General features: G+C 36.2%; 1 protein-coding gene across 1 annotated transcript in view; it reads right to left on the bottom strand.

Annotated features, from left to right (window-relative positions):
* The window catches only part of LOC128124322 (vomeronasal type-2 receptor 116-like), a 51315-nt gene that overhangs the window by 9176 nt on the left and 14170 nt on the right, over nt 1-27969 (bottom strand). The window contains exon 2 of the mRNA XM_052760470.1: nt 8261-8428. Within this exon, the coding sequence (XP_052616430.1) occupies nt 8261-8428 (168 nt within the window). The remainder of the gene's footprint in view (nt 1-8260; nt 8429-27969) is intronic.

Below are 27969 nucleotides of genomic sequence, written 5' to 3'. Positions count from 1 at the left end.
TTAAATGTGTTAAGATCTGATACTCATAGTATCTAGGAAAAATGAGGTCTTCTACTGAGGAAAAAAATCACCTACTGTTAAATGACAGTTTGGCCCAGTACAAGACTCTACTCATGACCCCAACTTGAGTTCAGTTTGTCATCAACGAGCTATCCCTCTTGCCTGATGATGCCCTACAGTTGCTCATATAAGACTGTTACCAGATGAAAGATGTAACCAGGTATATGGGAGATGCAATACTTACTTTTAATAAAATTATTTGTGCCCAAACCAGGAACCTCATCCCAGGTAGAGGAACTGAATGATCTAGCCCAGTATCTCATATGGGGAAAAGGAAATTCCACTACTATATACATGGACCATCAGTTGATATGACTTTACAAGAGGGTATGTCAACTGTGTGATCTATAGAGAAAAATGGCTTCTCACTGCTGGGAAAAAAGACATTCAAAATCTTGGCCCTCCTAGGGGCTGTGTGGCTTCCCCTAGAAATTGCTGTCCTCCATAGGCACACAGTTGAACTCACTGTCTGACAGATGACACTAAAACCTATTGATGTTCTGATGACACATACCACAAGCCAGTGCTACTTGAGATTGCATGGTAAATTAAAATGGTCAGTACAAAACTATATGTAGTCAGGAAGTTTCCTGTGTCTTGGCCTGCTGGAAGTCAGGACAAATCTCTCCCACTTGCATCCCCCAAGTAAACACACAGAGGCTTATATTAATTATAACTACATGGCTATCGCTCAATGTTTTTGCTAGCTAGCTCCTATATCTTAAATTAGCCCATAACTGTTAATCTAAGTATCACCACATATTCTGTGGCTTTACCCGCATCCCATTACATGTTGCTTCTTGGGTGACTTGCTGGTGTCTCTCCCGTGCCTTCTTCCTGACTTTCTTTTTGAATTTCCTGCCTGCCTCTAAGCTGCATTGCCATAAGCCAAATGGCTTTATTTATCAACCAATCAGAGAAACACATATTTGCAGTATACAGAAAGACATTCCTCTGTCACCTATTTGTTGATGGAAGGTACCAGAGGAAAAGTTCATTCTCTCAGAAATAACTGGCTGGATTCTGGTAACAAACCTTCACCAGGCTACTCCCCTGGGTACCACAAGACTTTCTGAGTTGTTCAGACCAAGGTTTGTTATACCTATACTTGACACACTAGCATGGCATATCTCAGTGATATTCCAGGACTGTGTTAAAGTTAATTGAAAACAGAGAGTCCTTACCCAGGAAGGGGTCCAAATGAAAGACCAACACCCAGTAAAACTTTGGAAAAACTGACTTCAACCAAGATCTGGCTTACTGGGGAAGGGAAAAATACTTACAACTTTCTTAAAGATACTGCTTTTGAGTGGTTAGAAGTGTTTCCCACGTAGACTAAAACTGTTTGAATAGTAGCTAAAAAGCTAAGGCATGAATAGCTGCTCCAATTTGGCTTCCTTGTAGCAATAGGGTCCAACAATATCCTGATTTTCATAGCCCAAACCCTCTTAATTAATAGCTATGGATTTAGACATACAGCAAAAAACTTCACTGTGTATCTAGACCTCAGAATTCTGAGCTGGCAGAAAGAATGAACAGGATATCAAATGAAACTCTAGAAAATTTCTCATTAGAATCCAGAAAAAGATGGCTAGGCTTCCTCCTTTACTGTGCCTCAGTTTACTGCTCTCCATATAGGGAGGGATTAACTACCTATGAGATTAGATTTGGAATTATATATTGCCCAACTGCTTCACCAGCTCAGAGAGAAGTTGTTGACAAAATTATGTAACCATTCCTTTACCAAGTCACTAAAGGCGTTTCAGTACTCCATACAGGCTATTCACTGAATTATCTGAGATACCAGCCATCTTCTGAGTCCAACACCAATTTCACCTTGCTTAAGTAGATCGATAACCTCTGTGTCAAGTGAGTAGCCAAAGGGACACTGCAGCTAATCTGTTAAGGACCCTACAAGGTCATTCTCTCTACTCCTCTGGTGGTGAATGTAGGCACTCTTACATCATAAACCTACCACACCCAGATAAAGAAAGTGGATGTCACAGATGATATTCTCAAATGGAATGTCTCTGAACTATGTATGCATTCATAATAAGGTTTCATTCGTCCTCAGGTTGTTGCACTTCCTGCTCTTATACCTCTTACTGAATCTTGTGTTTTTCACTATGGGTATGAACATAGGGTCACAGTTGAAGCCTCACTACTCTCTGGGCTGGACTGGAGAATGAGGATGACAGATACATGGAAGGTATTAGCTAATGTGACTACAGACCAGCAGCCTTTATCTCATCTTGACCTTTACTTGCTGATGCCTACTTTAAGTGTTTGGCTGTACTGGAGAAATGAAGGACTTGAGAGTTTATCTTTTTAGATAGTAATACAGAGTTTACGATTCCATGCATTCCCTGTGGCTTGGTACCCGAGTTGCCAGCATCAAGGACATTTCCATTGTAAAACTGGAAAGTCCTAAAAAGATTGATTTAAAAAAATCTGGTCACTGGGAAATAGGAATAACCTAAGCAATCAGACTCTACTCTGCAGGTGGGACTTTAGGTGTGGAGTTAATCATTCCCATCCAAAATCAGTCAGAATTGTTGGTTATGCTTAGACCATGCCCTCATACTACATAGGGATATGAATTAAACAGACTGTCATCCCATTGACTGACACACTTACAGTGACTCTGGGAAGCCTTAAATAACATTAGGAGACTTACAAAGGACAAAGAAATCTAATATCCCAAATTTTTAACCTACAGGCTTTTCCTTATTTGGATAGCTGATATTCAGCCTATAGAGGAACATTAAGAGTTCCTGTTTCTGAACTAAAAAACAGATTTTTTTGCAGAAATGTTCCCACAAAATTGTAGAGGCTTAGAGTTCTCATGAAATATAGGAATGTATGTATGGATTTGGGAGAAAACAGGTTTCTCTTTACTAATTGATCAGTAGAAATTAGAGAAATTCTTGGCATGGTTGTAAAAATGTCTGCTCCCCCTGACAAACTACTCTGCTATCAGCACTGTGTGGGCATCTAACTCTCATTCTGATTGGGTCATAAACTAAAATGGTCATGATTTGGCTCATTCCCTGAGAACAGTGGTGAATGTAGCAGTGCCCCAGCCCTTAGTAGGCCTCCAGAGCTTAGCACAACTGACTGGATGGTGGAAGTGCCATTCAGCTTGTAAAGCTCAGCAAATGGACAGCACCACCTGATGAAAATGAAAACAACACACATAGTTTTCAGAAAGATTCTAAATGTATTCAACTTGCTTTTTGCTTCTGTAGTTCCAATTCCAGCTACCTGTTCTTGTTAACTGATGTATTTTAACACAGAACATGTATTTTGTACTTAAAAGCTCATCCTGAGAAATTCTCCATGGTACTCTGGGATTCTGATCATCTAGTATAGTTGCAGGCTGGTTTAGAAAGGTTTTATATGGGCTTAAATCATGTTCCAAAATTCTTCTCTGGTGAATATCCTAAACACTAAATTGTATACATAAAACCAGGAATAAAAATTAGTTGATATCATCCAGTTATGAGCCCTGCAAGGTGCAAAAATAACTGACCTAATAAGACATGCCTTCTGATGCAATAGCAAAAGAAATGTTACACGAATATTCAAATAATTTTCTATTTGGATCGAGGGCATGTTCCAGGAGAAGAAACTCATTCATAGCATGGTTATTTGGAACACAAAAGAGACCATAGGCCCAAGGAGAGAATATAATATTATTCTGCTAAATGGAATAGAATTAGCATGACTCCTAATATTTTATTTGTTAAACCATAGATCAGAACATTGATCCATTTTTGTCACAGAAACCTCTCCTGATCATTTTGGAGAGAATGAGGCACTGGATAATGCTCAGCTTCAGAGGAAGAATACATATTATTCTCAGGCACAGAAATTTCTGTGATCTTCCAGAGGTTGTAGATAATTAAAAGATAATTATTTTCCAGAAAGAACAGAGTAATTGTGTATACAAATGCATAGTTTCAGTGACACCAGATCTGCAAAAGGTTATGCTAGGAAAAAAATCTCAAGCATAGAGAAGAGAGTTTTGTGTGAAATCTCACTACTAACCACGGGGCTTTTGTATTTGATAGGTTTTGTGACAGAAAATTATTTTCAAAGTTTGCCCTTTGATAATTTTACTACAGTCCAAAGAAGTTCCAGTCCTAAGAGTAATTAAACACCTAAACAAGACTCTTTGGCGATAAAAGAAGAAATTTCAAACTTAGGTGAATAGGATGGTTAGTATGGAGGAGTACATATGGAAGGAGTTAGGGGAGGCATGAATATAATCAAAACACCCTGTATTTAAGTTCTCAATTAATTGATAAAATATTTAAAGACACCAGGAAAGCAGCTAGACACAACAAAATGATAAATAAAAGAACTGCAGGTACTGGAAGGAAATTGGGCACAAAATCCCTCAATAGTGGAAACCAAGAAAAAAGAGTGGAAACCAAGTTTTCTCTTCTATAAATATGTAGCTTTAAATGTGTGTATATATGTATTTATGCATACACACATACACGATACTTTTTGAGAGTTTCATGCATGTATGTAGTCTCATGAACATAGTATAGTTCATAATCCCTGCTATATTTTCCATGAAAAAAGCAGCAGAAGCGCTCAAAGCATCCAAACAATAATCAAAGATAAGGGGGTAAAATGATAATCACCACATGTGATCATTTTATGCTGGATCTCTGTTTCTTACAATATATAGCATACCAAAAATTATGTACAGTTCATGCACAGACACTTAAAAGGTTTTTGCAGCATGAACACTATACTGTTAGGGTTTAATAATGAAAGCGAAACAAAACAAAACACTGAGATAGCTATGGAGTAAACAATACCGGTTGCCTAGAAGCCAGCAGTGAGGGAGAGAAGTAAGAAAGCCATGCTTAAACTGCTTGAGTTAAGCAAACATGGAGGTCAGACACAGATTGAGAAGAAGCCACATGGCAGGGAAGATGCCTTCAGAGAAAGAGAAAGAGAGCCCAAGATATCACAGAAGCATAGTTAGGATCTGTCCAGAACCCCAAAGAGAAAAACAAAAAAGAAACAAAAACAAATTAGATTTTTCTGAATCAGCGCTCAGTTGTGTTCAAAATCAAGAAAACTTATGACACAATCAAGTACTTAAATTTGAGATGTGGCTATTTGAGAATTTCTATACAAAATTTTAAACCTATCTCCTATATACTAGTTAAAATTGACTTTGGATTTTAATATATTTCATGTATATTTACTTTTAAAAAATTTCACTAATTTGAAAACCTTAACAAACTGGCAAAAAATGGTTAGAAATAAAAATACAAGATTCTGACTCTTCAAAATATGATGTAAAGTATTGTCAGTGGATGATAACTGTAGAAGGTGTACAGTCATATTCAAAGGCTTAGAAGTTTGAGAAGATGTTCTAGGAATTCCTGAATTGCATAATTTCCACTGGAAATCAGATACATCATAATTTATTTATTCAATTACACTATATAAAAGAGTGGAATTGGATAATTTAATATTTTTAATCTCGTCAGACAAAAATCAATCTAAAATATATGAATTATTACTGAATGTAATAATGTGAATTCAGTGGTAGATAGACACATGTATTTCAGGAAGTGACACATTGAGAGAAATTTTAAAGAATCACCACAGTGATAACACTGACAGCCTTCAGCACTCACTTTGTGAGACCCTGAAAAACATTCTTACACAAGGTAGGTTGGTGTATATCTGATTATCTTCCTGTATGTTTGTTTCTGGCTGTGATATAATATATCTGGGAAGATTACACATTTATTGTGAAACACCCTAGGAAAAAGGGGATAGCAAGTAAGATCTCAGTACTTATGAGAAGTACATACTGAGGATGAAAAAAGCACAGTGGCTAAACCAGAACAAACAGCAAAGAAGGGCTTTAAAAATAAACTAATGCAGTCCCCATAGACCTTTACAAAAGGATGTAGAGAGCATTTAGTGATCACTCTGCCCAGATGAAAAGAAAAGCTCATAAACCTTCAATTCATTGAAAGAGGGACATCGCCGGGCGGTGGTGGCGCACGCCTTTAATCCCAGCACTCGGGAGGCAGAGCCAGGCGGATCTCTGTGAGTTCGAGGCCAGCCTGGGCTACCAAGTGAGTTCCAGGACAGGCGCAAAGCTACACAGAGAAACCCTGTCTCGAAAAACCAAAAAAAAAAAAAAAAAAAAGAAAGAGGGACATCAATCATGAGACCACAGGCAATAATGGAGAGAAGATCTCAGAATCATGACAGAGTTAGGAGTAGAGACATTTATACTGGTAATACACAGACAGAGGACACATGAGGAAAAACACACAAGGTGACTTTGTCTGTCTGAGTTATGCTCCAGAAAACTGATAATTATATCCCTTTATCTTTTTTATCAATTACAGAAAAAATAAAATGTACATATATTTTCAAAAAAAATGAAGTAATAAAAAACTTAGAACAAGCATCCTCCTGCAAAATATTTTAGAATAAGCTGCAAGAAAATGCTTTTGCTTATGATGTATGAAACTGCACACAAAATGGAATATATTTTATTAAAAGAGAAAAACTGTTAACATCTAAGACAATATTCATATGACACATGAATATATATCACCTTATTAACATAAGAAATGTTTGTAGAGATGTAGTAAGCTACTTCGATATATCAAGTCAGTCACATTTTTAAGTAAATGGGAGGGATATGTTCTTCATCTCATACACTTCTAGAGACAATATCAATTTTAATTTGGAAGGATAACAGCCACCATGTATAACAGGATTCACAATATGGAACAAAATATGGTTCACCCAGGGCAAAATCTTAGCACTAATTATGATCTGATTTTGATCTCAAAACAAGAGGTGAAGTTATCCTCTCACAGATGGTCTCTCACCTGCATGTGAGAACTGAGGCATAAGTGTACATGGACACACACAAACATTGTGGTAAAAATGCTTTGAAAAATCTGTACCATGTGCATTCTAACAGACTATGTCATGTTGCCTATAAAAGATAACTTACATTAATTGGAATAAATTTTAATGTTCATATATCATATTATCTGAACAGTTATGATAGCCTTAAAGTAAAATCCAGTTAGAAATTTGGAACACACAAAAACCAATATAGTGGAGCTAAATTCCTGCCCACCGCATATATGTTTTGTAATCTTGATAACTAAGATGATTATTCCAAAACATGTAAAAATGCAGAAACAATTGAAAATAGAAAAAGAGACAGAGCCTTAGAGAGATGACACATTCACTCTTTGAACATATATATGCACTCTCACACTATAATAAATGGTGCAATCAGAAGCCATACAAAATGATGTTAGTTTAGAGATACATACACTTCTTGTACCCCAACATGTGTGAAAAAAACTTAGGAAAATATACAGTGGTAGAATTTGAGGGAGAAAAGGAAAGGATGAAAGTCATACATATTAAACTTTTGTAGTAACAAAAATATTTCCCTGCCACAAATTTAGTTTGATTTTATTTCTGACTTAATACAAAACAGTCCTATGTGGCTACAATCATATCTATTTGTCTTATGAGCACACTCATGAAAATGAGATAAAAAGAAACTTATTTAAGATGAATGGAGCAAACATGTAAAAGGGAAAATCTGTCTGAGAGTAAAATATTAGCAAATAATTAATGTAATTTAAAAAAATCTTGAAGACAGGAAGAGGTATTTTGACAACAAAGAAGTATTACCAAATTCTAAATCTGATACCCTTACTCCTAAATCAGTGGCCTCTTACACACGCAAACTTGTGAATCTACCATCACATCCCTCCATAGTAACAGCTTTTAGGGACATTGCATCTTTTCACAAGAGAACATAAAGACTTCTAGATTGCACTGAAGAGCCATGTCAAATCTTGATAAAACCATCTTCCCTCCGAAGACCTAACATGAAAAACAAGTGGCTGTAAAGTCATGGCCAACCAAGATCATAAGATTACAATTGTCATATTCAGAAACAATAATTAGTAAACAAGCAAGCAACCTTATAGTATCATCATTGAGAAAAGAAAAATAAATGAATACTAACATACAATTAAATTAGGAATTTTGGCTTGGAAAAGGGTTTTCCATGATAAAAAATAACAAGTATAGAAGCTTGAATCCAAATATCACCTGGGTCATTTTTAACATGAAATCTGAAACAGGATAAATGAACAACAACACTTACTCTATGTGAAGGTCGATGTAAATGTATGGCAGATAAGGATGTGGAACTTTGTTGCCTGTGTAGATAGTATGAACTGGGAAAAATGCACCAATGACCACATCTCCTTCATGGTGAAAATCTTCTTTGATTCTGACATAACACTCAGAGAAGCTATAGGCATATACATGACTGTGATTAGACAAGATCCCGATAATAGTAAATAAAATAAAACATCCCACCAACACACGTGTCTGCTCAGACATAAGTCTGATGGATCCAGATCTCACAGTGTCCAGCAGGTTTATACTTAGCTCAAATGTTTGTGACCATATGCGCTTTTAACTTTGTTGATGGGTGAGGCTGTCACAGTAATGCAGAGATCTGTCACACTGTGAGCACTTCCTTATACCTCCTCCACTGCCACTGAGAATTCTGGAATTCTTTCTACCCTTGGGCTCTGCATCTGAGGCCCTATATTCAGGTGAAAAACAAGCTGGAAAATATGTTTGTTGATTTTCTTCTGTATCCGTAGGCAACATGATTTCAGCTAAAACAACAGGCAGTAAGAGCTCAGGGATTAAGTCCTCTTTGGCCAATTTGGTTACAAAAATGAAACAAGAAACTTTTCATATGAAAACAGCTGATATTGGTGTAAACAGCCTACATAAGAGGATGCCTTTCTAATTTTAGTGGGAAAGAGTAGGGGCCAAACTCCCAAGAGGGACAAAACCCACCAAAATGATTTCATGATTTCCCAAACCAAAGTATCAGTGGATTCTACCTTGCTTAATGTCTGTGTTTCAGAGTTTCATTCCCTCTCTGATACAGCTACATATGCATATTAATATAATGTCCACACCCAGTACAATCCACTTACTTCTCACTTTGAGAAAATTAATAGTCCTGCTAAATTGTTCAGTTCCAAATGGGACACTTGATTGAGTAATGAATTTTCCTGTTCAGATTCTGGACTTTGAGCTACTGTGCCATTGCTGTCCTGTTAATCCTAAGTAAACCACTGAATAGGTATGTTGTTCATGTCCATACCTGTATAGAGTCATGTGGCTTTTCCAGCTACTTTTCTGAGAACATGAGGATAATAGAAAATCCTTCTCTTTTCTGTATAAAACATAATATGGTGATAATTATTTGTACTGAAATGTGATTTTATTTGTAAACAAAGATGCCTGGGGGTCATAGCAGAGTTGGGCATTTGTGGTGCATGCCTTTAATTCCAGTACTGGGTAGGCAGAGCTAGGTAGATCACTGTGTGGTCAAGGATACAGCCAGCATTGGAGACACATGCCTTTAATCTCAATACCAACCATAGAAGACCTGGAGGTCTGTACAGAGAGGTAGTGATGAGGTGGTCATGTGGTTGGGTTTGCAACCAATGAGAAGGCAGAACAGAAAGTCTACATAAAGACAAACACACAGGAAGTAGGTCTCTCTTGGCTGAAGAGGATCACTGAAGCAGGAAGGGTAAGGCTCTTAGCTCTGACCTCTTGGGCTTTTATCTTTACATTGGCTCTGTGTTTCTTATTTAATAAGATGGTTGCTTCTACAGCATAATAATGTAAAACCCTCTAAATGTATCCTTCACCTAATACACAAAAGCTGTGATGAGGAGGGCTCTATTTCCCAGTTCACAGGATAAGGTAACACAGTGAAAGTACTTTGTATTATGTTGCATTAGTGAATTGATTCTCCAAACCATATATAAGCTCCTTGAGGAAATGATGGAAAAGTGAAGTGAAAAAAAAAACCACAGGTATTTGTCTGAGGATTGATAACCATTATTTCTTTCTGAGTCATATGAAGTAGAAGGCAGACTGAATCATCTGAAATAACCCACTTGGAATTGAAATTAGGAAATTTTTCCATCACTTTTGCATAGAAAAATATCACTTGTGCATCAATAACAGAAAGTAAGATGAACCGAGATAACCGAAGAGGATTTGTGGATGTTGTATAAATGTCCCGTAAGGGATGTGCTACTTACACACAACATTCTTTGGACTTTATCACATAGATCCTAAGATGTGTTGGTTTTTATTTTAGCTTGTATTTTACTTTATGGTTTTTTTGGTACATCTTTGAAGCTCATTATTTTCTAATGAGAGAAAGAAATCAAGTGGATTTTTTCTTTTTTTTTTAAGCAAGTAGTTTATTTATTTATTTATTTATTTATTTATTTATTTATTTATTTATTTATTTATTTATTTATTTATGGTTTTTTGAGACAGGGTTTCTCTGTGTAGCTTTGTGCCTTTCCAGGATTTCTCTCTGTAGACCAGGCTGGCCTTGAACTCACAAAGATCTGCCTGCCTCTAACTCTTGAGTGCTGGAATTAAAGGCATGTACCACCACCATCCAGCTCAAGTGGATTTTAATATGAGGGAAGTTTGAGTGGAGCTGGAATGAGTTGGAGGGATTGAAAATTCTGATCAGGATATACTGTATGAGAAAAGATTATATTTTTAATAAAACTTGGAAAATTAAAAAGAAAAAAGTGTAGCATGTATCTCAAAAGGTCTTATTAATAAAAATGAACCTGGAGCCAGGTATTGGGGTGAACACTGAAAGACCAGAGAGACAGAACAGACCACAGCTAACTTCACCTCACCAACTTCTCAGCCGTTCTGTTTCCTCCAACTGGAAGCATCTGAGTCCTCATCTGGAATGAATCTCAACTGAACTGCTGCTAAAAGCCTAAAAGCTTAACCAGGGTCTAGTAGGAGGCCTAGTTCCTCATGAGTTATATACCTTTCTGCTTCCTGCCATCACTTCCTTGGATTAAAGGTAGGTGTCACCATGCCTGGCTGGTGGCTTTTGAATTCAGAGGTCTGGATGGATCTCTGCCTCCAGAATACTGGTATTAAAGGTTTCTGTGTGTGTGCCACCATTTTCTGGCCTCTATGTCTAACTAGTGGCTGTTCTGTTCTCTGACCCCAGAAAGGTTATTAGGGTACACAATATATTGGGGGACACAACATCATCCCAAGAAAGCAAAATACTTTCACTTTAATGGATTAGATACTTATTCTTTTTATGGATTTGCCTATCCAGACATAGTGCACATATCAAAACTAACATCTAGTACCTTATTGAATACCATATGCACCATCATGGTATTCCACACATTATTTATTTATTTGTGTGTATTTATTTCTTTTTGTTTTAAAATCCCAATCAGTTTCGTCTCCCTCCCCTCTCCCCACATCCTCCCACTCCCCAACACACCCCTCCAGTATTTGTCCACTGAACTCTTTTTATAACCTGTTGGGATATGTAAGTTCTCCTATGGTCCTTGTTCTCCTACGGTCATGGAACCCCCTATGGGCCAGTCCGTGACAGAATAAAGTCCTGATTTATGAATATAATAGAATATCACTCAGAGCTATTTTATCACTACAAATACACACACACACACACACACACACACACACACACACACACACATATATATATATATATATATATATATATATATATATATAGTTTATGATATGTGTGTGATATATATACACACATATATATTTTTCATATCTATAAATATATAGATATATAATATATAATATGTCAATATAATATCAGTATAAAATGTGATATATTACATGTAGGTATAAAATATATTATATAAAAAATGTAATTTTATCATTAATTTTATCATATCTAATTAACATTTTATAGTATATAATAAAAGACAAGATATATTTTTTTCTTTTTTAGGCCAGTATTATTTGCTTTTACTGTAGATCCCTAGGCAATCTAATCTCAGGTTCTTGGTCACACAGTCAGTGTTGGGTATGGATTTTATATTGTGGAGTGGGCTTTAATTCAAATGTCTTGAAAGGTGGTGACTCGCACAAACATTGTGCCTCCATCACCCTAGCATATCTTGCAGGCAGTATGACATCATAGATAAAAGGTATGTGGCTAATTTGCTGTTTAAATTTTTCTTTTGGCAGCATCCAGAGTAAGTTTCTGTACAAAAGATGCTATAAAGTAAAGGTTAATGTTCTACATAGGCACCAGTTCGACATCTCCATTATCAATAATTTTCATAAATGTTGTCTTCAGCAATGAGACTTTGTTATGGGGATAGGAGAGGAAACTTGTCTTGGGAAAAGCCCAATTCTGTTCTAGAAACTTCATTTGGTGACAAGAGAGGTACAATTGTGACTTCCCCCTTTACAAGACAACTTCCTTTAGATCACCTACAGATATGTATATATATCAGGGAGGTTTTACTGTATTAAGTTTCCATACCCCTCAAATACCCCTTAGTTTTAGTTGTCTCTCCATGTATTCTCTCTCTCAACTACCTCTCTCTTCTCACCACTTACTTTGTCCTCTATTCCAGCTAAGCACATACTGTAAAGAAGAAGAATGATCAATTTTGTGTCTGTTTATCTATGCCAGAAAAGTATAATGCATATTTCTTAAAGACTATGTAGGCCAGTAATTAACCATTTGTCTTTCTTAAATGATACATAAGTTTTTATTGTTATTAGCAAGATAGGACTTATGAATGTTGGTAAATCTGAACGTTGGTGTTTGTTTCTTTTCTTTAAGTACTAACAAGTACTTATATGTACCATTTAAAGAATTCTAACAGCATGAAAATAAGTCCAAATAAAAACTTAAACCATACAAATGTTAACATAATGGCACATGACTCTAGTCCACAACTTTAATATAAATATGTCAAAAAATCAAAAGAAGAAATATCAAGTTGTAAAGCATTTTATAACCACCTGAAGCAAATATTTCTAATATTAATAAGTAAAAGTGCTTACTAAAAGGTTATATCTACAATGATATAGTAGACAAACTATTAAAATTCAAATTAGCAAGTATACATTCCTATGATACATGAGTTTTTATGATGCTATTAACATAAGAAATGAATGTGTTTTTGCTCTAATCCACACTGACTTACCAAGTCAGAATTCAGTAAATGTAAGAAAAAACTACATTGCTTCATACCTATTAGAAGTGACAGTTTGACATTTTGGGGAAGAATATTAGCCACCAGGTATAAATACATTTACCATATGGGTCACCAAGTTTGCTCAGCCAGTTGAAGATCCTTCAAATGATATAGAAGAACTGAGTTTGATCACAAGATACAAATCATGGTAGAAGAGCATCTGCTCTTATTGGTGTTCACTGACCTACACTAGAGAGACAAAACATGAATGTGTGGAAAAAATCAAACAAAAATAACGAATGTGATAAAATGTATGAAAATGTAGTGTATATGACCACACTCCAAGCCACTGTGTGCCCAAATTACATTAACTAAGAACCCTATGTTTATTCATGTCCCATATTTAACAAGTACTTATATGTACCATCTAAAGAATTCTAACAGCATGAAAATAAGTCCAATTAAAAACTTAAACCATGCAAAAGTTAACGTAAGGGCACATGACTCTAGTTCACAACTTAGAGTGCTTTGTAGTCATGATAAGGATGAATAGGCATATGAGTGTAAAAAAATAACAAAAGCAATTGGAGAGAAAGGGAGAGTGGGGACAGGAGACATAGAGAGACATGGGCAGGTACATAAATTTGTAAGTGCACAAGAAGAACCATGTGCACCACACAAATATGCAGTACTACTGAAAAATACACATGCCACCTGAACAAACCTTTGGAATCCTGTGAATCTTAACATACCACACAACCTATATACACATATATTTTTGTTTTGTTCACTGTGTAAGACAGAAAGAATGTCTTAGATGCCTATTGAGTTATTACTGAATAAAGAAAATGCAACTTATGCACATGTATTTGGATGCATATACTGAAATGATGATTTATTCACCTGTAAGGAAATAAAAAAATCATAATAATTGCAGAAAAATTGATAGAACTGGGGACTAGAATTTTAAGCCAAATGTCATAATCTAAAAGTAAAACACCCTACATTTTTCACATTTATTATCTAGCATATATATTGGGAAGGTATACGATTTAATCCTCCATAATTTGATGGTAAGACCCCCATTGCTAAAGACACCACATGTTTAATCACATAATATAAAGGAATAAAGTAATTACTCATCTGAAAGCTGTATCTTTTCTGGTTTGATTTCATAGTGCTGAGAAACACTATGAATCATCTCATAGAAGAAATAAAATCATGACATTCACCCAGCTGTGAACCATGATAGGTACAATAACAACTGACCTGTGGTGAGAAATGGACTGAAAGTTATGTTTGTAACCAATCATTTTCTGATTGTATCTAAGGTCCATACCATGGTATGGATCACATGGAGATATAAACATGACTAAATTTATGTGGCTAGATAGTTCATAGACACTAGGCAAGAAACAGATGCTATTATTATGAAATGCACACAGTGTTAAAACAAGGCCTAGTTATTTTTTGCTATACCGCAGGTTCCTTCATCTCTCAAACATCACCAGAGAAGGTCCTATTTGAAGTAGATGACAATTCAAACAGAAACCTACAACTGACCAAGTAGCAGACAATAAGAAACCTGAAGCTCACAGCCATATATGTGAAAAACAATATATTCAACCCTACTAAACATCTTTCAAGAAGGTCTGTAAAAAGACTGTAAAATTCAGAGTGTGTAGATAGCCTGAGAGAAATGTTTTTTGAACACCACATGGGAGGTGTATACATGAAGTTACAGTGATTATGACAGTATTCACAAGACTTGAAGTAATGAAAAAAAATTCTAGCATGGCACTCTGAGGAAGGCACAAAGTCCTATTTTTTTCTTATACTATTTTCTCTTATGGAAAATAGATTTATTTCTCATACAATATGTCCAGATTATAATTTCCCATCCCTCCAATCCTCCCAGGTCCTTCTGACCACTCTTCCTCTCTGGATCCACTCCATTTTTGTCTCTCATTAGAAATGAACAGGCTTCTAAGAGAAAACAACAAAACATGACAACCTAAAATATAGCAAGATGAAGCAAAAAATATCATACTAAGTTTGACGTAGAGTTGCCTTGTTCCTGATATTCATGGAGTTGCTATGATTTTCTCTTCATTTAATTTCATATTGGCATGGGCTTGATGTAAACTCCCTTTAGTATCCTGAGGTATATCACTTGTATCTCTGATTTCTCCGGGACTTCCGTCATAAAGGGGTATTGAATTTTGTCAAAGGACTTTTCAGCATTCAATGAGATGATCTTGTGTGTTTTTTCTTTCAGTTTCTTTAGATGGTGGATTACATTGGCTGATTTTCATCTGTTGAAGCATCCCTCCACCTCTAAGATGTAACATAGTTGATCATGGTGAATGATCATTTTGATGTGTACTTGGATCCTTTGCTTTTAATATATTGAGAAAATTTGTTTCTAGGTTCATGAGGGAAATTGATCTGTAATTCTCTTTATTTGTTGAATTCTCTTTATTTGCTTATTTATACAAAGGGCATATATGGCCAAGATACAGATAGAGAGCTAGAGAGAAAGAGAGAGAGGAAATAAAAACAAAAGTTAAAATAAAAAAATTAAAAAACAGACAGATTAAATTCAAAAAAACAGGAAAAGCCTGACACAACAAAATGAAACAAGGAACCTTCAAAGGTGACTTTGAGTTTACTTTCTTTGGGAGATCTAGTACTGGACCTGTGGCCTATCCTTAAGAGAAGTCAGTTTCCCTAGTGATACTCCCTTGGAAAAATCTAAGTATTCATTTGAAAGTGATTATCTTTTTATAGGTGAATTAAATCAATTGATATTAAGGTATATTAATCACAAGTGATTGTTCATTCCTGTTATTTTTTGGTGGTAGTATGTGTGTACTTCTCTTCTTTGGGGTTTACTGCTGTGGCTTTATCTATTGCCTGTGTTTTCGAGGGTGTATCTGACTTCCTTAGGTTGGAATTTTCCTTCTTGTGCTTTCTGTAGGGCTGGGTTTGTGGATAAGTATTGTTTAAATCTGGCTTTCTCTTGGAATGTCTTATTCACTCCGTCTATGAAGACTGAAAATTTTGCTGGCTATAATAGTCTAGGCTGGCATCCATGGTCTTTTAGTGTCTGCATTACATCTGTCCAGGTCCTTCTGGCTTTCAAAGTCTTCATTGAGAAATCGATTGTTATTCTGATGGGTTTGTCTTTATAAGTCACTTGGCCTTTTTCCTTTGCTGCTGTTAATATTCTTTCTTTATTCTCTGTAGATGTAACCAACCTTCTTATTAAATAAGAAACACAGAACCAATGAAAATATGAAAGCCAATAGGTCAGAGCTAAGAGTTTAAACCTTACCCTTCCTCCTGCGGTGGTCCTACCTCTCTGAACCAGAGCTACTTTCTGTGTTAAAGTCCTTATATAGAATTTCTGTTCTGCCTTCTCATTGGTTGTAAACCCAACCACATGTCCACCTCTTCACGGCCTATCTGTATACACCTCCAGATTTTCCATGATTGGTATTGAGATAAAAGGCATGTGTATCCAATAATGGCTGTATCCCTGAACACACAGAGACTTACCTAGCTCTGCCTACCAAGTACTGGGATTACAAGCATACACCACCACTGTCCTGCTTTCCTATGGCTTGCTAATAGCTCTGACCCTGGGCAACTTTATTTATTAACATACAAGTAACATTTTAATACAAATAAAATATCGCCGGGCGGTGGTGGCGCACGCCTTTGATCCCAGCACTCGGGAGGCAGAGCCAGGCGGATCTCTGTGAGTTCGAGGCCAGCCTGGACTACCAAGTGAGTTCCAGGAAAGGCGCAAAGCTACACAGAGAAACCCTGTCTTGAAAAACCAAAAAAAAAAAAAAAAACAAACAAACAAATAAAATATCACCATATTTCCCCTTTTCTATTTCAATAAAAAGAACAAAGGAAAAAGCTTATAACTAACATAAGAAAAACTATATACAAAAGTACAATAACTATATACAATATATACAAGTACTAAATACCTAAATAATGTCTAGTTCATATGTATTTGACAAATTCAGAGAAAATAATTCCATTATCTATCCTATTGTATCTAATTCACTTTCTATCCTAATTAATCTTCAACTATAACTAACTAATCTTCAACTCCCTCAGAGACCCAAGAAGGAAATAATATTAACTAACAAACATAAAAACAGGAAGTACATGCAAGCAACTTCCAAAAATTGTGAGTTGACAGAAACAACCAGCTGCCTGGACAATCATCTGAGGTTTCTGTGCAGTGTTGGGGCATCATCTTCAGCCTATAGGCTTAGCGTATCTGACAGACTCATTTGTGAAGTAGGATGTACACAAGGTCAACAGTTCAACCTCACATTGGGTGAGAGCAGTCTGTACACCAGAAACACCTGAATTCCACTAGTGTCATGTCATGATTCAGGATTTTAAATTCTGGAAATTGTTGATGTTTTTTGAATTCAGCTGTCCATTCTTTTTGGCTATGTGTGTATGTGACTTCATCTCAGCATCCCGTTCTTCTCCACATTCCTCTATTAAATGCCATTCTACTGTTGAGAGGCGTGAGCTTAATTACACTTCAAGAATAACTGTTTCAGCTACTGTCCCATTGCACATCAGACACCATCGGCCCACTACCTGCTAAGCTGCCTTCAAGGGAAAGGGCACTGTACCTTTCCTGGATTGTGAAGGCCACTTCAGGGATGGTGCCATATTGTCCTGGCCTCAGAAGATGCCTTTTGATAAAGCCATAACCACACTTGTTTTGACAAAATCAGTAGTCCTTTGTTTCGTGTCCAGTCTGTCCTGTTTGTCAGCAGTTGATTCGAGGATACCTTGTTCTCCAGTGGCTAACTTTTGCCACAATGAAAGTTAACTCCAATTGCAGTTTTTTCAATGCCCATACTTTCTCTGAAGTAGATTGGTACTGCCAGGAGCCGACATGTCTCATGGTCATAACAAAAAAGAAAAATTTTCTAAGTTATTAAAACATTTTAAATGCCATAATCTGTAGATCGCTGAAGGGTTTGAAGATAACCTGTCTATCTAAAATATATCTACTCAATCTTTAAAACATAACAAATATAACTACAAGTTCTATTATAATGTCTAACTACTAACTTTCATTTCTTTATAGCCTAATAGTTGGTAATAACAACATTCAAGGATCAGAAACTTGCATTACATTTTTAAATGAATGGTACAACTAGAAATATACATATAGCATTTTTAAACAATATTAATTTTAATATACATAATTTGTGTACAATATAAAACGATCCAATTCAATGTAAAGTATTTACATTTTTCATTTCATTTCTTTCTTCCTTTCTTTCTTTCTTTCTTTTTTTAAATAAGAACCTTAAATCTAATCTCCTTTATATGCCCTTTTCCTTACCCTTGACAACAACTTGTAACCATCCCCCTCCTAATCAATGAAAATTATCCCAGACCCAAAACCCATTTAAAGACCAAAATACCACCTGCCAAACACCACCTCTTTGCGAATATGGGCGTCATATTCTTGAAATTGCTTCCTGCTGGGTATGGGCAAAGGTATCTTTATTCTGAAAGGAAAACTTTTAGGTTAATTGTCAAATTCTAGGAAAGGTAACTATATACTTTGTTATCCAGTCTGTGTATAATGCCAAAGTACAGGGTTTATCTCAAATCCTTATTCAAGTAGTCTTTATGACTGGATCATCTCAGGTAGCTCTCTCAAAATTGCTCTGAGCACTTTGTAGTTCAAAGCTGATCTGTAGTTGATGTTTGTCAGCTTAGTGATATTATTATTGTCCATGTGGAATTGTTGTTGTTGTGGGGCCCCATCTTCTTCCTGGAGACTTCAGTTGATGTTAAGCCTGGCCGTGATTTCCTGCAGAAAACTGATAAGAGACTCGAACACAAAGACTATATATGTGGCTTTTTAGAATTAGTTAGTACTCTATATGACCATTTATATCTTAACAAAGTTTAAAATGTATATATATATATATATATATATCTTGTAAATTTTGATATAAAATTCATACTTTAAGAAAAGTTTAAAGAATCAGAATAGAATCAAAGAGTTGAGATTAGTAATAGAATAGTCCCTTAATTAATTTGGCTTTTCTCCTGTCCCAAGCAGAAGATGGCTCTTTTCTTCTGGCATGATACAGGGAGTTTGCATTTTCCTTATAACAACATTCTTGACTTTAAAGAAGGAGAGATCCATTCTCCAACTCAAAAGTCAGCTTTAAATTTTATTTGAACTGGGACTACAAGAAGACCAATAGTGTTAAATGTCTTTAGAGAAGAGCAGAAACAAACATTTAGGAAGACTTGTAAGAGTTTATAGATGATATACCAATAGGTCATTTTCCTCTGTTTCCTGGGATAGACGATTTATCCTTTTTCTTCAGTTGCCTCATTTGTCCAGTGTTCTTCAGATTCCTTAGCCTTCATTCTCCTAAAAGACAAAAAAAAAAAAACCTTTCCCCAAGACTAATTTTGGGGAGGTTCCTTTTTGGCAAGTTATTATCTGATTAAGTGAAAAGGCATGTGTTACTGGTATAAGTTAGTTTAAATTGGATGTTCATGCTGCTTGATGAACTATCACCTCCTCTAATTAAGAGGTCTCTCTGGTTCAAATCGAACCTTTATCAGTTTTGATGATACCCACAGATTATCTTCTCCTGTAGAAACAAAATAAAACCTTGTCCCCAACTTAACACATATCCTGGTTTCCATTCTGAGGTCAGCACATACTTAAAGTATATTAGCTGATTTAATTCTGTAGTTTTTCTATTATCCAATGTCTCTCTGCAGCTGTTGTTTTTTTCTCATTGGCACTGAGAAAATTCAAAGTTAATAGAGCATTATACAGTCTATTTCTGGGGGGTTTTGTTACGCCCTTTGGTTTATTTAGCATATCCTTTAGAGTTCTGTTTGATCTTTCTATAACTGCTTGACCTGTAGGATTATGTGGTGTACCTGTAATATGCTTTATATTGTAATAAGCAAAAAAAAAAAAACAGTTTCATTTTAACAGAGACATATGATGAAGCATTGTCCCTTTTGATTTGTGCAGGTATACCCATGATGGCCATAACTTCTAGCAAATGAGTGATTGTAGAATTAGCTTTTTCAGAACTCAAAGCAGTTGCCCATTGAAATCCTGAATAAGTATCAATGGTGTGGTGTACATATTTCAGTTTTCCAAATTCTGCAAAGTGAAACACATCCATCTGCCAGATTTCATACCTCGAGTACCCTTTGGGTTACATCCTGCTGGTAATGGCATTTGACTGTAGAAGGAACAAGTAGGACATTTCTTTATCATTTCCTTGGCTTGTTGCCAGGTTATAGAAAAATCCTTTTTTAAACCTTTACTATTGACATGATGTTTTTTATGAAATTCTGAAGCCTCCAATACATTTCCTATCAAAAATTTATCAATCTAATCATTACCTTGTGCTAGAGGGCCTGGCAGAAAATTATTGAATCTGATGTGAGTTATATATAATGGATGACTCCTTTTCCTGATTGTATCTTGTAACTGAATAAATAGTGAAGTTAATTCTGAAGCATCAGGGATAAATTCTGCAGTCTCAATATGTATTACCATGCTTTCAGCATACTGAGAGTCAGTAACTATGTTGAGAGGTTCCGAAAAATCCATTAATACCAACAGAATAGCATACAATTCTGATTTTTGAAATGAGTTATAAGGACTTTGAACTACTTTCCTTAAATTTTCTGATTTGTAACCTGCTTTTCCTTGTTTGTTTGCATCTGTGTAAAGTGTACAAACTCCAGATATGAGTTTTTTCCACACAATTCAAGGCAAGATCCAATCAGCTCTCTTTATAAGACCAATTCTATCGCTTTTGGAATATTTGCTGTTAATTTCTCCTAAAAAAATTACTGCAAGTTCTTTGCCAAGGTTCACTATCTGTCCATAATTTTTTAATGTCTTCCTTAGTTAAAGGTATGACAATTTCTGCTGGGTCTATTCCTGCTAATTGACAAAGTCTCACTTTTCCTTTCCAAATCAAATCAGGAATTTTTTCACAAAACTTTTTAATTTTTTATTCGGTTTATTCGGTAAAAATATCCATTCCAATATCGTATCTTCCCTCTGCAATAATATTCCTGTAAAAGAATGCCTAGAATGTAAAATAACCAAAAAGTAATCCAGTTTTGGATCAATATGATCCATGTGCCCTTCATGTACTTTCTTTCTACCAAGGCTGATTTTTTTTCAGGTTCAGGTGATAATTTCCTTGGACTTTGTAAGTCTTTGTCACCTTCTAAGGTTTTGAACAAATTATTCAGTTCATCATTTTTTCCCAACAATAGGTCATAGATGAGAAATATCTCCAAATAATCTTGGAAAGTTATTAAGAGTCTGTAGTCGATCTCTCCTAATTTGCACATTTGGGGTCTAATTTTTTGTAGCTCTATTTTATATCCTAGATAATTAATAGAATCTCCTCTTTGTATCTTTTCAGGAGCAATTTTTAATCCCCAGCAAGGCAAAATTTTCTTTACTTCTTCAAACATACTTTCTAAAGTATCTGCATTTGAGTCGGCTACTAAAATATCATCCATATAATGATAAATTATAGATTTAGGAAATTTTTTACCTATCACTTCCAATGGCTGTTGTACAAAATATTGGCACAGAGTTGGGCTATTCAACATTCCCTGTGGGAGGACCCTCCACTGAAATCTCTTAACCTGTTGAGAATTATTGTAAGTAGGCACTGTGAAAGCAAATCTTTCTCTGGCCTTTTCTTGTAAAGGTATTGAAAAGAAACAGTCTTTTAAATCAATAACTAGGAGAGGCCTTCCTTTTGGTAACAGAGTAGGCAAAGGAATTCCAGATTGTAGAGAGCCCATTGGCTGAATTACTTTGTTAATTGCTCTAAGGTCTGTTACTATTCTCCATTTACCAGATTTCTTTTTAACAACAAATACAGGAGAATTGCAAGGGCTGGTTGATTCTTCAATATGCTGAGCATTTAACTGTTCTTCTACCAGCTCTTCTAAAGCCTAGAGTTTCTCTGTTGTTAAAGGTCATTGCTGAACCCATTCAGGCTTGTCTGTTAACCATTTTAAAGGTAGAGTTGTTGAAGTCTTTGGAAGATCATCAGTTGTTGTGCCCTGTTCTTGTATAATATGGATGGCTGGTGACCACTCATTAGAATAATATCTTCTAATATTTCTCTCAGAATCATGTACTAGTTTATGATTTGTTTCTGAGGTTGGAGAAATGTTTATCTGAATATTCCATTGTTGCAACAGGTCTCAACCCTACAGGTTCATAGCTATGTTAGCCACATATGGTTTTAATTTTCCTCTCTGTCCTTCTGGACCTATACATTCGAGCAATCTTACATTCTGTTTCACTTGAGATAATGTTCCAATTCCTAACAGTTGAACGTCTACCTCCTGAAGAGGCCAAGTTGGATACCAAAATTCTGGTGCAATTATGGTAACGTCAGGCCCTGCGTCTACCAGACCAGACAACAAAACACCATTTATTTTTATTGTTAATTTTGGTCTTTGTTCATTTATAAAAGTTTGCCAAAAAGTTTTCTTTATGTTTTCTCCTGAATCTGTTCTCTCTGTCTCAGTTGTTCCATTACACTGAGTAGCCTGGTTTACTCCCGTAGGCATTTGGTTATTTATTTACTCTGAGTAGGGGTTTCCTCTATGATGGCAGGAAAGGTATGAACTTGATTTTCTCTGTGGGTCTGCCTGAGGCCCCTCTGGGAGTTTCCCAAAGACCAAGGCAAAGTATTACCTTACCTGTCCTTGTTGATCTACATTCGTTGGTCCAGTGCTTTTCCTTACCACACCTTCTGCATACTCCAGAAGGAAGGGGCATTCTGTTCCCATTGTTCCTTGAAGAAACATTGTTTCTAGGAATGCCCTGTTTACAGTCCCTTTTCAAATGTTCTTGCTTTCCACATCCAAAACATCTGACATTCCTCAAACCTCTTGAAATTGCTTCTCCTATCCACATATCATCTTGGTCATGTGCCTCAACATTAACAGTATCTCTAATCCAATCTTCCAAGGGTGTAGATCTTGCCTTTAATGGCCTCATTATTCTCTTGCACGCTGCATTTGCCTTCTCAAATACCTAAGATTCAATTACCTAGCTCTGCCTCCCAAGAGCTGGGATTAAAGGTATGCACCACCAACACCCAGCTTCTGCTATGGCTTGCTATTAGCTCTGACACCTAGGCACCTTTATTTATTAACATACAAATAAAAATACATTTCAGTACAAATAAAATATCACTATAAGCCACAGGACACAACTCTAACAGCTCTAATCAAACAGACAGACTTTCCTTTATTTACATTTACAGAGAAAATGACCCAAGGGATATAACACCATGCATATTTGTAGAAGCAATTCAAACACTTTCCCTATTTATTTTATTTTGCCAAAATTTATGTAAAAAATATCTTCCCGTTAACACATAGATAGACCTTTCTATGAATAATTCCATTAATCTTAGAAATTAATGTTTGTTCTCATTCCAAGTGCAAAACCATCATGCACACTATGTCACCAATATGAATATATTTCATGATTCTTGTAATGCTAGTTAAATAGCATACTATTAGCATAATATTGTGTTTCCATGTGTTCTTTGTTTTGTTACACTTTTGTACAACTTAAAACATTTAATTAGCAAATACTGCATATGAAAAGGGTAGAATGAGAAGGTTTGGGATATGAGAATATTGTATTCTAATCACTACATTCACCTTCAGTCATATATCTATCACAACCCACAGTTACCACTGGGCATATGAGGACTAAGGACAACAAAATATGTCATTTATTGTGGTTCAATAAACAATACTGATTATTAACATTCACCCTCCTCTATTCTGCCAATTCAGACTCTTTATAACTGAAAGATTAAATCATTTTAGGAGGTTAGGAGATCAACTTATACCACAATTTCCTTTACTATATGAGTCCTGTCACTGTAGAACTTACTAAAAAATTGCAGAATTCAGCAATGCAGAGTGTCTAGAACCCAGGTCTTTTTGCTGGCTTAACCTATTCCTTAAGAGTTTCTCTCATTCCTTGATAGTTTCAACATCCACACATGTTCTATCCACAGTCTCTTTTGGAAAGAGTCATTTACCCATACTCTTGACACAGAATTTCCCTTACAAACTCTCCTCACATTCTGCTATATGAGGAACAAAACACCAGATCTTTTCTGCGTTACGAATCCCACTTCCATACTCTCTCTGCCCAGGATATATTGTACAGGGATGCAGCGAGTGCCTGATATATGGCTGTGTGATTCTATGACCTCCCTCAGACCTACAGTTATCAACTCACCTGTGGGTGAAGAAAGTATGCAGCTGTATGGAGCCAAGAACTTTTCTAGGCTGTATTTGGGTATAATCAAATACAAGTTCTTGCCAGAGTCCTTTAAGAGGATATTGAAGAGACTTTGAGGCTCTGCCCTGTACAGGAATATCAGGGACATGTTGTGTCTTCTGTGAGTTATCAGGAAATGCTTAGTTTCAGCAAGTCAATTACTATCATGGAGCTGTTTATGTCTCATTGTGTTCCTTGCCTCTGTGCTTTGCTGTATGTCCTACTATTTAGTCATTTCCTATCTACTCTCCAGTGAGGATCACCATCACTTTAGTCAAAAAAAAGGTATGTAAATGAGAAAAATGTCAGGGAAAGAATTCTATTTACCTGTTATAAATTCTTTTAAATGTGTGTGTCTTATGGAGTTTCTTATAACACAGTAAAGTGATTCACACAGGACAGTTATTGTCCACCACACTGATTAAGCCAATTAAAATTCCTTTTTAGTGATGGCCAGAACAAGAAGTGTACATACAGGGTACTGTGGCCATAGATTTCTTTTGTTGATCGTTGGTTTAATTTCTTGTGTGTCGTTTCTGCTTTCAGATAGCTGTGGTCTGTGCCTATTGCCATTAGATTTTTTTATTCAGGTATAATATGATCATCCCTTAGCATCATGGAATCAAGTACAGGTAACCCCATCCTAGAAATTGTAGGCCTAAAATAAGGTGCTGAATGAGAACAATGATCTACTTTTTCCACTGCTAAACACGTAAAGATAATGGCCACAATAGAAAGGACACTAAGTTCTGTGGTGATATTTTGAGTACCCCTATAAAGCTTGTGCTGTGGGGTATCATTGTGTATGGTGTGAGTATGTGTTGCTCTGATTGTTTGATAAATAAAGCTGCATTGGCCTATGGCAAGGCAGCTTAGAGGTAGGCAGAAATCCACCAAATAGACAGGAAGAGAAAGGCAGAGGTAAAAGAGACACCAGCCCTCTACCCACGGGACAACATGCTAGCAGACTGGTAAAGCCATGGAACATGTGGCAAAACATAGATTAATAGAAATGGGTTAATTTAAGATATAAGAGCTAGCTAGCAAGAAGCATCCCATAAGGCATAATTTTGGAAATAATATTAAGCCACTGAATGATTATTTTATAAGAATCTGCATGATGTGGGTGGGAGAGATTTGTCCTGACCAGAAGAGCGGATAAGACCAGAGAAAACTTCTTGCTACAAGCTTGCCATAAGGATCAGAGGACAGAGCCAGCCACTAGATTTGACATAGAGGCCAGACAGTGGTGGCATACACCCTTAATCCTTTCATTTGGGAGGTAGAGATCTGTCTGGATCTCTGAGAGTTCAAGGCCACATTGAGCTACATGAGAAAAACAGAGCCAAGCAGTAGTGGTACATACCTTTAATCCCAGCACTTGTGATCTAATTTCTTTGCTTGGGAAACATACACACCTTTAATCCCAGGAAGTAATATGACAGGACACAGAAAGATATATGAGGCGAGTATGCTTCCTATTACTGGTATTAAAGTTGTGTGTCACCACTGCCTGGCTGTTTACAGTGTGCCTTGAACTCACAGAGACTGTGACAGACCTCTGCCTCCCAAGTGACAAGATTAAAGGTGTGTGCCACCAATGTCCAGCTTCTATGTCTAATCTAGTGACTATCTTTTTTCTCTGATCCCCAGATAAGTTTATTTGGGTACAGAATATTACCACAAAGTTCATTGAAAAAGTAGCAGAGCTGTGAACTCTTCTTGATTGAAGAAGGTCTGAAATGCCATAGGACCCTCTCCTCTGATTTCAGAAAGTTTCCCTTCTTACTCCCCTACAGCTGCAAGTAATCGTGAGAGTATATAAGATGTAGAAGGTGAGACAGAATGTGGAACTCCATGAAAAATCTTCTGTCAGATATTCATCCATGACGTAATGTCAGATGGCAGTGACAAGGCTTTTTTTTGTCATCCACCCTTTACCCATGTTTCTATAAGTGAAACTAGTAAACTCACAGGATCATATATTTCTACCTGTGTGTAATTCAAATATTGATCTGTATCAGGACAATGGCCAAATGTGTGGCACTGTAGAGCCAATGACAATCTTGTGTAGAGTGATTTCATAGCCATTGTTGCACTAGGGAAAGCAACCAACTAAGGCTGTACCATGAAAGAATGTAGTACCCATATGGACAAACAAATTGTGCATCCTTTTACATATATTTTGTGGTTGGATGCCTTCTTGCTAAGACAGTGATTAAAAAATGGCTGTGGCTTTTTCTTCTCATCTTACAGCATTTACCCTGATATCTGACTCTATGTTTTTATTATAAGACCAATTAGGATTCATGCAACAAGATAATGAATGTTTTGTTTTATGTTTGATCATGTAAAAGACATCTGTCTATTTTATAAGTATTTTCAGACTCTAAAACAAAATCTCTGTTCATGATATATGTGTTGATGGCATGTACTAATAAATCATGAGGGCTCAGTAACCAACAAGATTTATCATGTCTTATTCAGTCTCAGACATTTTCTAATGTCAGGGATTAACATATATATCCCCTGTCCTACGATTTCCCTAGATTGACTTTTTGTCTATAGCCAAGATTCTCAGGGTGTCTCCTTCAACTAATTCTGATCTTTATTGATTTTGAAGGAATCCACAGCCTTGATTTACTATGGAAACAAAAGAATAACCTCTCCCTCAATGCAATATATTTTCTAAATTCCATTTTAATTTAAGACATCCCTAAAGCATCTAAGCTGCTTTAATTCAACAGTTCCTTTTAGAATCCTGTGTCTCTCAGCAGCTGCCATTTGTTCATCAATATGCAAAAACTTCAAAGTCAATAAAACACAATGAAAGGCACAGACTGCATGTTTATTTCCAAGCTTTACAAGCCCTATTCTCCTTACATTACTTTACTCTTTCTTTAAAGATTTTACTTAATTATTTTTTAAACTATTTGCTTTTTGCTATGACTATGCCCATTTTCTTTTCCTTCTTAGGCACTTATGTACATCTGTTTATTTTTTTTAATCTGGGACTATTTTTCTGTTCACTTGTGGCATTCTGGCTGCATAAGCCAAATCTTAAACAGCTTAGTAGCAGCTAGGCCCTCCACCATGAGGCTCAGGCATTTGTCACCACCCATGCCCTGGTTTTGTGAGAGGTGGATCCTAAACCTGTGGATCTGGTTGAGAGCTGCAATTTACTGGGAGCTGCATTTAACTAAGAGTTGCATTTTACTGACTTGTCTCTAGGAAGCTACTGCCCACACTATGGTAGTTATTTTTACTTAGATTGCTGTTTCTACTTATCATGCTGGGTGCTCAAGTGCTCTACTACACAGCAGTGCCTCTTAAAGGTTCTCTATCTGTTTATGTCTGTCTGTTTCACACCCCATGTGAGAATTCATG

The sequence above is a fragment of the Peromyscus californicus genome, unplaced genomic scaffold (assembly GCF_007827085.1).
Source record: "Peromyscus californicus insignis strain IS unplaced genomic scaffold, ASM782708v3 Scaffold_4__1_contigs__length_199733344, whole genome shotgun sequence".
Lineage (NCBI taxonomy): Eukaryota > Metazoa > Chordata > Mammalia > Rodentia > Cricetidae > Peromyscus > Peromyscus californicus.
Note: the sequence above shows the minus strand (reverse complement) of the source record. Positions and strands in the feature narration are given on the sequence as shown.